Raw genomic sequence first — 13,243 nt, forward strand, 5'->3', positions numbered from 1 at the left:
TTAACTGTTTTTATAGTAAATTAATTTTACCTTGTGTTGGGTAAAATTATTGTAAAAGGCATGTTTTGAATTGCCGCTCCAACATGGGACAACTGTTGTTCACTATCCACAGACAACAACACTCTATATACTGACCGACAGCCAAACATACAGTATATTCAACAAAATGACCATATGTCCGTAATAGACACATTGATGGCATGAATCATGTATACCCGTGAAATAATTGATAAAGTTTCCCTTTGCTTTTGTACATTATATAAATGTAGACATGAGTTATACACCAAAACACCCAGTATTACATAACAAATACATAAATAGAACTTGTACATTAGAGAGAATATTCATACAACTGAGTCACGGATACTATTTATCAGTATTGGTAATTGTGCAATCCCAATATTTGTAAAAAATAGAGTAAATAATGGCTGAAATATAAATGAGATGTATGACTCACATGTAATATGCAATTGTGTTTACACATACATACAATTTGGAAATGAGGATGCAATTACTTTCTCTGTAAGATACGTTACTATAAAAACCTTGCCTCAAAATCAAACACACCGTGCTGTACTGGATCATTTGCTCTATTTCCATGTATTCGATGGCCAGTGATAATTCTTTTCCATGTAGGTGCATGAAATGTAACGTGGTTCTAGTACTACACATATGTCCCAACATCAAATGTAACGAGGTTCTAGTACAACAAAAAAAACCCGTCCTAACACGAAATATATTGAGGTTCTAGTACTAAATTTGTGACGCAGCAGGAACTATAACGAGGTTCTAGTACTACATGTGTCCACACATGAAAAGTATCAAGGTACTGGAAGTAAATATGTAACCCCACATGAAATATAACTGATAACCTGAGATGAAATGTAACGAGTCGTGAGTAAATATGTAACACAATACATCTGAACAGAGATTACACTTAACCAATTTTTTTCTTCAAAGACTGGCAGAGTTAAGGGGCCGTTCTTACAATATGGCAGTGGGAGGGGAATATGACCACCCCAGAACATAAAAGGTGTCCACCCCTAGCATACATTGTGTAAGGTTCCTCAGACTGCCAACAGGTGCCTGTGACATGCCTCTTACAAAGACTTTACAGACCAGTTTCTGCCATCGGTATTGTGACGGAGATGTTATGTCTTTGTTGGCGGACTTACGTTTCTCTGATACTGTAAGCTGATGCAGAGAAAGTAAGGGTCCCTGGTTATTGACTGAGTTACGCGTTCAAAGCTTCTACCAACCTACGTGGCTGACATGAACACCTTGAAAGAACAGGGGGTTGCCAGCCTACAGACACTTGAACTCAGAGGATGAGTGGAACGAACATCTTCGGTGGTGCAGACCAACCAGACCAGTGAGTCTGTCAGTTGATATCTATCACAATATTTCAGCCATATCGTGACGAGAACATATTGGGCATTGATAAGGAATATATGTATAACATAAAACAGCCAGAGTATCACAGTTAGAGTGAGTGAGTGTGTTAATATTTAACGTCACATCGGCAATAGTTCAGTCGTACCTTGACGAGAACCTGCTGTGCATTGATAAGGAATATATGTATAACATAAAACAACCGGAGAATGACAGTTAGATTTAAAACTAGCATTAATTGTTAAAATTATACACTATACGGACTATACACACAATACAAAGAGGCTAAATAATGAACAACTTCATAAGATGGCAAGACGGCATAAAAGTAGGCTGTTCATTGCCAACAACTGAATGTAAATCACCATACTAGGGACCACTTGAACTTACTGTACATATGCTCCTTGCAATGGAGCCTAGCTGGATTTACACCGTCCTTTCAGTTGTTATCAATTTAGACACATCTAGCCTATCAATACATTGCAAATACACATGTGATACAATTAAAAATGGTGGAAAGCTTTAATGTATTTTGAATTTTTTGGACATACGTACCCTCTCAGGAGGACAATATTTCAACAGTACTTTAAACCCCCTCAAGGATACAGCCACTAACATTCAATTACTGATTCAATCACAAACATTTATCTATTTACAAATCAGTTAACAAATTTAATTCTTTTTAAAATGTTGTAATTAAATGAGAACTAACATTATTAAAAGATCCTTCATAGTTCGTGATGTAAAATAACTATCCCTTGTGATGGAAGGACTGTATATGTGCACAGACACATACATAGGCAGACACAGAGAGGTACCAATATCATCTGGAAAAGATTCTACATTGTCATAAGAAGGCCAAATAGTGATGAAGGGAGTATTGTCATCAAGAGTTTCCTATACGTAGCATGTCGAGAATGGTTGTTTTTTTGTAACCAAATGCGAGCTGAAGAGCCTGCAATATGCCGTGGAAATATCCCATCACAACAGCACAGCGCCTATGAACATCCAGGTTAAGATTGGTCTTCAGCAACTCGTGCTTGTCGTAAGAGGCGACTAATGGGATCGGATGGTCAACCTTGCTGCTTGACACATGTCGTCATGTTGAGCGTTGAATTGTCTCATTCAGATTCCTGCATTATTTCCAAACCGCTGGGCGGCGTAAAACAATAAAACCAACCAAACCAAACATTATACAATTCACTTTTTAAAACTTTGATATGATTCCTTGGTGTAACATGATGCTTATACAGTTTAAATCCTGACCGTGGACAATCTGTTGTTATGTCTTGTAAACGCTTCCCATCAAAATGCTAAAGAGAGAGCATATTGTGTAGGCAATTTCTACAACATCTGTTTCCAAATGCAATAACATGAATGTGAATATATCGAGTTGATAAACAATGGATTGATAGCGATACCAGTTATTTAACTGCTTCTCTGCCCGACGCATGACCACTCTTCTTCTTTCAGATACAACACAAAATATTCCCTCTATTGAAGCGGGAGTCTTTTGAGGATTTTTTAACATCATCACAGACCAAAGAAAGTTCAAAAGTACAGCATGTTAATATGGAGATGGTTCTTCAAGGAAGTTCGAAAAGAGAAACTCTGCATCATCTTTAAGTTGTCAGTTTTGCCCATAAAATCGACATACACTATGAAGGTGCTGTATACTTTGTAATGATAAACATAGCATACCTGATATGAACAGAATATGCAAGACGTCCACCGTGTTAGAGTAACGAGAGTCAAAAGGGAGTTAAAGTGGGCTGATATCATGCAAACATGGAAACAACTTACCGTGAAAATATGTTTGCATTATCGTACAGGTTAACAACTGAGGAATGTAACATTTTGAAAATGCTGGGCTGTCCAATGAAACAAGGTAGTATTTAATTAGGAGATAAACATCTTGTGTTGGCCAATTTCCGGGTGTTACTGAGTATATGAAGGACGGGAATGCATGTGGAACCGACGGCGTGAGTCGGAGGTTTCAAATGAAATATTCCCGTGCTTCAAATATTCAATAACATCCGGACCAAACGATCAGACCGAAATTTAAGCTGAAGGGCATACGATCGAAAGAGCTACCCACATAGCTACCCTTTCATTTCTCAGGGGTTTGAGCCGAGTTCACTCGTTTCACGATGCCCGAGGAAAGACTGGGATCAAAGAAAGAAACTTGGGCTCAAAAGAGAGAGGGCATCTTGTCCATGCTTGGTTTCTGTACTGGATATGGGTCGCTATTGAGGTTCCCTTATCTTTGTAATAGAAATGGTGGCGGTAAGTGTATTACTTTTCTGAAACGCAACTGTCTACAAATATAACACGAAGGTGATATCATTAAAAAATGATTAATGCATGAATGCAATTCTCTTACGGATGCATTAAATGATTTACCTGTAGAACTGTTGTTATCAGAGACACATATTGCAGGTGCCTTCCTCATTCCATATTTCTCTGCTATCATCGCATGCAGTGTTCCGTTGTTTTTCCTGGAGGTTTCCATGGGACAGTTCACCAGCAGAAGTGTCAATCATGTCTGGGTTGTGTGTCCACTTCAAAAAGGTGACCACTTTAATTTTTTATGCATCACATAAGCTCAGGAGTAAAATGTACAAAAATGAGAATTAAACGCGTCGAATCATTATATTGCGAGAGCATGCAAACGAATGCACGGAAATTACCGATATTTCACGAAAGCAAATCGATGGAAGGGACATAACTCTAATTTTTTCTTCTTCTGTCGTACGCCATATCTAGCGATGGCTACGAAAACATTTGCTTTGCATTCCAATAAATAAATTCTGACAAAACGTTCAGATGCAGTCCCTGCAAATATTAAGAAGCGGCATTACATCGCGGCGACTTTACTAAGACAATAACTACGGGAACAAAACAGCAAGATGCAAGATTCGAATCGTTTGATTCACACACGTTGGCTGAAGTGTACGATCCGATACTCATGCCTCAAGCAGTTCAAAATTCGGGGACCACGGGTTGAGGAACCCTCGATGTTTTTTTATTTTATTTTTGTTTGTTTTGTTTTGTGGATTTTTTGTTGTGTTTTTGTTTTTTGGGGTGGGGGAGGGGGGGTGTATTTGTTTTTTTCTGTGCTCCTTGCCTTCGATGTTCCTGCTTGTCCGCCCTTCGGCTCAGGGAACATAAACAAACATCGAAGGTACCTCAACCAATGGTCCCCGAATTTTGAATTCTCTCTCTCTCTCTCTGTCTCTGTCTGTGTGTGTGTGTAATCAATAGCGGCATCCCACAATGTTCGTCCGAACGTGTCTTTATCGTTAGCAGACGTCTCTCTCCCTCCCTCCCTTTCTCTCTCTCTCCCTCCCTTTCTCTCTCTCTCTCTCGCTGTGTAATCAATAGAAACCATATTATATGAGCAGTAAAGTTCATATTGTTTGGAACTATAAAATAACTTTTCTGAGCGTGAAAGTAACTGGCAGAAAAGAAATTATATTCACTTAATAGCATTAACTAAGTTTACGAAGTACGAAGTAAATCTGCAAAGATATTCTGATGGCACTATAGAATGGCAATACACTTACAAGTGACAGCGTGAGATAAAATACCCGTAGTAGTGACAGCAAAGCTAGCACTGCTAATAGCAGCAGTTTTGTTTCCAAATATCCATACATCTGAGTTTGATAATAATGCAAGATGATTGAGCCTTCCGTTTGTTGCAAAGCATATTCTAAAGCACTTTCTAAAAACTAGGTAGCAACGGCACTGTAAGACCCCATGGTCCCTCATATGGTGTTCTACCTTCAGTTGCTGGCGGCCTATTGCCCGTTTATGTGTTAAAGTGATGAAATATTACCAAAGTGGTGACATAAATCTTAACACACTCACTCCATCCAGTGCTGAATATGTCTTCGTTGTTCTGGAAGCTTCTATATTACCTTTGCCTCCATAGGTAACGTAACGTACCAAATTCCCCAGCACATTCTTCCACTGAATCTTCACAATGCATCTACAATATTACAATATACATGAACCTATCGTTCCAGGAATCGGAATCTCCCAACTGTTAACTCTCATCGTCGGACTCATGCCGTACACATTAATCATGGCTTGGGCAATGTTCTATGTAAGCCAGTCGTTCAGGTCTTCCTTGCCGTGGACAACCTGTGACAATAGGTGGAATACCCCTATGTGTACCAACAAGGTAACTAATGGCTCATCCAAAGTCGACTTCAACAGCACTGTGGAGCACCAACTTCTGCGAACCGCCGTTTGGAGAAAGCCGAACTCAACTCTGACTGCAGCTGAAGAATTCTGGCAGTATGTTTTGATCGGTTTTGTTCAAGCTTCTCATGGTTATCTCTAAATTAGGTAGGGCGTGCAATTTAAAAATATATATTAACATACAGTTGATGTAAACCTTAACGTCTCATATTGATTGTTCATAGTGAGTGAGTGAGTGAGTTAACATTTAACGTCACATTGCAGCCATATCGTGATTGTTCATAACTAAACAGATCATGGTGAATAATTTCCATTGCCCTCACCTTTAGAACAATCGTTAATGTGTTTGTTTTTATCATTTCTGAAAGGTCCATGTCACCAGTAGGAATGATTTCTCGCCATAACGTAACGTTATCCATTATCATTTGAAACCTAAGGGTCGTTTCGGCCGTAAGCAATTGCGTTATTTCGTTGTTTGTTGTTTTACACCACCCTCAGCAATATTCTGGCTATACGGTGGCGGTCTGTAAATAATCGAGTCTGGACCAGGCAATCCACAGATGAGCACCATAAATTTCACTCTAAGCAATTACGACGTGTAGCATGCATTGCTGTTTCTTCCCTAGCTCCATAAAATATCGACAGACAAGATTGAGTCAGAATAACTAACTCGAAACTGCGAAGGATAATGTGTACATCCTGAATTAATGTTACGAGTCCATTGCCAAGACACGGTGCTTCTTCGCACCAAATATTTGACCATTATGCCAGGTTTAGATCAGTACTGTTCATCTCTCTGTATACGTCCACTAATCCTAAGGAAACGTTAATGTTGAAAGGTTCAAAGCCCTTGAGGTGTCAACTGGGATCGACAACTTCGGGTCTGTGCAGCCACACAGAAATGGACGGAATTATTTTCGTATTCCATTTAAAGTTAGCCGTAACATGTGAGTTCTAGGTTGCTCACGTGTCTGCACTGACGCCGTACGTTCTCCTGACGGCGCTGCTGATCAGGTCGTGCATGATGCCTGGATCTGGCGATGGGCTTCGATATTTCATCAGCCCCGACTTCTCGCAACTTGGTTCAGTTAAGGTGAGGTAAGACGCGTAAAAAGTGAATTCTCACCGCAAGTGAATTATGATAACAGGTGTGTGTGCAACATGACGCCTCGTGCATATTGCCCATACCCCTACTATTAAACTCAACTTCCTTTTTCAAAATGGCAATTTGACGTTTGTAATATCAGCTATTTTTACTTGGTATCGGTTCTTTTGCCGGTTAGGTAAAATGTAGTGGTTGTTCAGACAACATTCCCTTCAAAACTGTAGAGAATTGCACATTGCTTTGTTCGCACGCATTTCGGTACTACTATAAAACCCGATGTTATTACTACACTTGAAAACTTGTTCCCACCATCGAGTCTACTTGCCTTAAGAGAGTGAATGATCCACATCGGCAATACTTCATCCATATCCTGGCGAGAACATATTTGCCACTGAAATAGAACATGTGTATACTATAAACCTGTCTTTAAAGGGCAGTAAAACAACTAGGATCACAATGACAACTAAAACCAGTATGGAAAGTTAAAACTAATAGCATTATTTGGGCAGTACAATATAAAACCTGGCCATAACTCACCATCACCTGATCATTGATCCTCATACTAGGGACCATGGAGACTTACTGTACTTTTGATACCTGCATGGACCCTAGCTTGATTTATATCAACTATTCAGCTGCATGCGATTATGATCAAAGTTCGTGCAAATTAAAATTAATACTGCTGGTAAATAATATAGGTCAATATCATCAAAAGATGAAAGAGGTAGGGCGGTAGGATATGCTGTGAAACATGATTTATCGTATGAATGTGACAATTCCCTGAATTTAGTTTTGTCATCTACAAAAGAAATCACGGGTGCAGCACTTGCAGGTACTTGTGGTTTTGGAGAGTGTTCACATCTGAACTCAACATTTTCTTACCTCTACATTTGTATTCTGCCCAAGTTTGTTTCGTGGGCATTCTGGACTTTGACCTGTAAAGTTACGTATGAGCCCGCCATTTCCATGAGTCAGTCATATCATTATATTGATGCGCTCGTACAATATCGAGCTACGTAACCGTGTCGGCTTGTAGTCTCCGTCTTAGTGTGATAGTTTTGGAGTGAATCAGTTTAGATTTAGACCGCTTTTAGCAATATTCCCGTAATACCCCGGCCAAGGACACCAGAAATGGGTTTCACACGTACCCACGTGGGGAATCGAACCCGGGTATTCAGCGGGACGAGCGAACGCTGAAATCACTAGGCTACCCCACCCCTACAGTCTTAGAGTGACGTTGGCCAACAGCAGGTCTGCCAGAAGTATGGCATATTCTAGGAGATATATGATTGAAATATGAGTAAGACAATTACATTTCTAAAACATGGAACTCCTTCAATAAAACAACAGCATCAAAACATTACCAATGTATATTCACAGATTACATTTTCCTTTGGCAGATACAGTGTGATACATGATACATGATAGTCTACCTTCTTCTACCCCCGAGCATTAAAATTGTCGCACAGTTTCTGACGTCTCCGGACCCGTGAAGGTCTCGGCGTAGAATAGGCCTTCAGCAACCCGTGCTTGCCATAAAAGGCGACTCAGCTTGTCGTATGAGGCGACTAACGGGATCGGGTGGTCAGGCTCGGTGACTTGGTTGACACATGTCATCGGTTCCCAATTGCACAGATCGATGCTCATGTTGTTGATCACTGGATTGTCTGGTCCAGACTCGATTATTTACAGACCGCCGCCATATAGCTGTAATATTGCTGAGTGCGGCGTTAAACTAAACTCACTCACTCTGACGTCTCCGAATTACAATGGTCATATCTTAATGAGACCGCCAATGATACTCCACCAGACATTTAGCCCATTATATTATACATTGAAATATTGGCAAAATATAATTGATTCAATGCTATTTTTATAGTATACAATGAAAGCATAGATTTATGTAATAACTATGATGCATGGTAAACGTCTTATGTAATTAAATGCGGATTAGGAAGCAAGAACTGAAACGTATCGAAGGGAACATATGAACGAGATGTTTTTTTTAAAGAAATGTAAATTAGACGTTTTGCACAGAAATAGTTAAAGTTCCTTGAGTCAGAAAGTTCAAGCTTGACGTTTCATCACATTTACTGGTGTATATTTCCATTACAGGTATGGTTAGAAGCTCTTCTCCAAGCCTTTTATTCCATGGGTACAACGTTTGGCACACTGATCACTTTAAGCAGCTACTATAAATTCAACAACAATTACATCAGGTGATTCAACATTGTACGCTATTTTAGTTGAAACTTTCATCACTGTACAACTTAATAATCAATGCATATATATATATGTATATATATTTTCTGTGGATTGTATCTTCAGGTAAGCCTCATTCTCGCGATATAGTGACGTTCCAATTACGTCGTTTGCAAGGACAACGTGAGGTTTCCTAAAACCTGTTCATTTTAGATTCAACGAGAAAGTATGTAATTGTATTGTCCTTCCATTGATTTATACTGTTCCGCTGACAGAATAGGCCTTGGTTTCATCATCTACGCTGAAACTTTAGCCCAGCTACCTTTGCCACAACTGTGGTCACTGTTTTACGTATAATTACTAGTTTTACCTCTTTTCTGTAATATGCTAGTTGTTTTACTGTCCTTTTGTCGACAGGTTTTTATAATGCACATATATTCCATTTCGGTGTTATGTTCCCGTCACGATATGGCTGAGATATTGCCGATGTGACGTTAAATAATAACTCACTCACTCACTCACTCACTACATTAGTGGGGCCGTTGTCATTGTTAGTGTATATATATCTGTTTTAACTCATAACACACGTGGTCTCACATTTTCTGAACGAGGAGAAGACCCGTCCTTCAACTTGGGAGTATTTGTCACTGGGGGAGGGATGGATTGGGGAAATACGAATGTATCTTGTAACTTACTACTTGTCTTACCACTTGATAATTCTACTTACATTGCATCGTAGCATCGTATCCATCACAGACACTTTCCTTGATTTCATGCAAAAGCTACATAACACATCACCGGTTACATTGTTTTGGCTCATATCAATGACATTGTTGACAGTGCCGTGACCGAATCTCCCGTTAAATCCAACCTCTATTTGGTTACACCTTTTAGATACAGATATACAGAAACAGTTTTCATGTTCTTTTTTCACAACAGTTGCATTATGTTCAAAACGCAAAGAATGGTTTTCTTTCTTTTCACTACTCATGCATTTACAACCCCTAGGATGTCTTCGGACCTTTTGTGTTTTGCGTTTAATCAATCTATCGCATCTACGTAAGTCCCCAAACTCCCAAAGTAAATTAAAAACTATCAGGATTTTAAGCGTAAGACTTTTGTGATTACTAGTTTTAACTTCAGAGCTGTGATATTCTAGTAGTTTCACAGTCCTTTGATTACAGGTTTAATTTTAACTTCCTCACTCACTAATCCCTCACTGCAATATTGAATTGTGGTTTGTATATATTAAGTAACATATTTCAAAATATATTTTGACAGTTTGGATCACTTGAGTCATTGATAGCAGTACTTTCAGAAGCGTTCCCACGACAGAAGTTCAGAAGAGTTCATATCACAGCAGGAATATGTGTTTTTTTCTCCCTTCTTTCTATTCCTTACACGACGAGGGTAGGCTGTTCATCCAATTGTATATTTAAAGACAACCCCTCCAAAGTAAACCTTAATTCATATATGAAATGTTAATCATGTTAAGAATATTATTACAAAAACAATAATTTCTGAAAAATGTTTCATCTTAACCCGGTCAAGTTATTGTTCAAAACTGAGTGTAAAATTATTGTCCTCCTGAGAGGGTACGCAAGTCCACGAACATTCACAGAAAATTTAAGTCTACCAGGATTTTAATAGTAGTATTCATGTCATTTTAATTTCGGCTAACTTTTCGTACAATCGCCAGCAGCTGAAGGGATGGTGTAAATCCAACTAGGGTCCATGTAGGTAGAAAAGGTACTGTAAGTCCCCATGGTTCCTAGTGTGGTGGTCTACCTTCTGTTGTTGGCGATCTATAGTCTGTTTTTATATTGTATTGTCTAAATAGTGCTATTGGTTTTAACGTTCCATGCTAGTTTTAATTGAAATTGTGATATTCTAGTTGTTTTACTGTCCTTCGTCGACAGGTTTTATGATGTATATATGCTCTTTTTCATTGTTGAATGTTCTCGTCACGATATGGCTGAGATATTGCCGATGTGACGTTAAATATCAACTCACTCACACTCACTCAAAACTGAGACCTAATTATAATTGGATGAAGATAAACTGTTCGGTTAATAAATTGCCATGACAAAGTTATAAGAGTCCCCTCTGAACCAGCAAACTCTGAAAATAGACAAGTCTAAAATATACAGTATAAAAAATACAGTATAATAAATATAATATTGAGCAAACAATGACCAATGGGTCACAAATATCAAATATTAACTCACCTGAGTCTTGCCATTTACAGTGAGAGCAGAAATACTAAATGGGGCTTGATTACAATGAGAGCAGTACGGCATGACCTTAAACGACGAGCAAACAGATGTATCCAGTGAAAGTTCGTGTGTGCCCGTCAACACAACCAGCCTTTATGTATACTGACACAGATTCTCGAACACTGCAGCAAAGCGTGACTGTAACAGTTTCCCCCCAGAATCTTCTCGATCGGCCCCGTGTTAAACTCCAGTCAAACCACATACTTTTACGAAAGATTGAATCAAGGGAGGCAACTCTAAACCACTATTAAGATGCAAGCATGCAGTAACTTCAAACATCAGATTTATCAGAAACGTACCTTTTTGTAATTTATGGCTAAATCTGACGGTGACGTAAATCCAGCTAGGCTCCATATCGGTAGAAAAGGTACTGTGAGTAACCATGGTTCATAGTATAGTGATCTTACTTCAGTTGTTGGCGATCTGTAGCTCGTATTTTCTGTTGTGTTGTACCAAACCATCACATAATGTTTAATTCTGGCTGTAATACCCCAAATTGTGATATTCTGGTTGTTTTACTGTTTTTAGTTGCCAGATGTATATTAGTTATTGCTAATGTAATACCTCTTTAGTCACGATATGGCTGAAATATTGCCGATGTGGCTGCAAACTGTAACTCTTTCACTGACTCTTTTCACTCACTCACATGACTCAGAAATCACGCAGTCTGTATATCAACATTGTGTTTGGTTTGAAGGACCGATAGCTATGCTCTTTAGAGTTACGGTACTGAGAATCACAATGATCCCGCCAGATAACCAGTTTCTTTTCACTTTAACTTTCGTCCTAGTCGATGTTACACTTTACAATGCAGAGAACACAGACTATCTATACACTTTATGTCGCCCCTTTGTCCACAATGTTTTCAAAGAGTGCCCTTTGCGTAACGACAAATGCAACTTGGACAAAAGAAACGGTGGGCGAGAAATGAAACCTGGAGATATGGCTAGACTGATGTAGGTGTGTTTTCCTGACGACGACCTGTACGCAGTTGTATTATTACTGGGGCTTCAACTGCAGTGTAGGCATACACATCGGTAGCACCAAATGAACAGTGAGTAGGACCTGAGTAGGTCTTGATATCACCGAGTCAGATATTGCAACTTCAAACCAGGGGCGACCCTTTTCCCTTCTGAGAACACTTTGAAGATCCAGTCCCATGGTCCATAGTGTGGTAGTCTACTTTCAGTTGTTGACGATCAACAGTCTTTTTATATTGTATTGTGGCTTGTATTTCTGGTAGTTGTATTTCTTGATATTGTGATATTCAAGTCTGTTTGACTGTCCTTCGATGACAGGTCTTTATGACTAACCCTAATTTACTATGTAAAACACTTAAATGTTCGCTCTGGCTGAAATATTGTCGATGTGACGGTAAATTGTAACTCACTCACTCTCACACTTTAAAGAAACATACTGTATGCGCTTGGTTCTACCACAGCTTAATACTATAGATGATATAGGGATCGACATGTTTACCGACTAAGTTGTATATAATTATACGAAAGGATGTCCATGGACATGAAAACTTAGAAATACAGCACTTGATGCATCATAGAAGTATTCAAACAGTTTCAAAGTTTCAATTTGGACCAGTTTAGCCTGTATTTCTCCAACAAAGGTAATATGTAAGTAATGTTGTACGTACATGAACAAGATATTGCGTGTCAGCAAATATATTTCTGGGGTCTAATTATAACGAGTCTGCATTCTACTTCTGATAATCATCGAAGGCAAAAAGGGATGCATTGCAAACAGTGTCACAGTATGATATTATCATATTCCAGTAAGATGACTTCGCATCGAGCTCAACGGCACGTTCAACATATTCGCTGTTACACAGCGCATGAAAATATATTACACAATGAAAATGTGTGGAAGTTTTGGAACAGTAAGCTGTTATGTAGGGTTAAATAACACATTTAGGGAAAATTAAGTTCAACACACAATTTACTACCATTTCGACGAACAAAATTATGATACTGAGAGAGACCGAGCCATGGCCACCATTTAGTCGACTTGATCCTTTTACATGCGCTTCTGTAAGTAGACGAATGGTGTC

The 13,243-nt window shown here is 38.9% G+C and overlaps 1 protein-coding gene across 1 annotated transcript; it reads left to right on the forward strand.

Moving 5' to 3' along the window:
• The first annotated feature begins 3,358 nt into the window (after positions 1 to 3,358).
• On the forward strand, positions 3,359 to 10,999 carry LOC137257627 (sodium- and chloride-dependent betaine transporter-like). Its single transcript, XM_067794956.1, has 4 exons — positions 3,359 to 3,678; positions 3,832 to 3,963; positions 5,421 to 5,694; positions 8,819 to 10,999. Exons 1-4 carry the CDS (start codon positions 3,543 to 3,545, stop codon positions 8,826 to 8,828), a joined length of 552 nt encoding a protein of 183 aa, XP_067651057.1. The 5' UTR covers positions 3,359 to 3,542; the 3' UTR covers positions 8,829 to 10,999.
• The last annotated feature ends 2,244 nt before the right edge of the window (positions 11,000 to 13,243 follow it).

The sequence above is a fragment of the Haliotis asinina genome, chromosome 12 (genome assembly GCF_037392515.1).
Source record: "Haliotis asinina isolate JCU_RB_2024 chromosome 12, JCU_Hal_asi_v2, whole genome shotgun sequence".
Classification (NCBI taxonomy): domain Eukaryota; kingdom Metazoa; phylum Mollusca; class Gastropoda; order Lepetellida; family Haliotidae; genus Haliotis; species Haliotis asinina.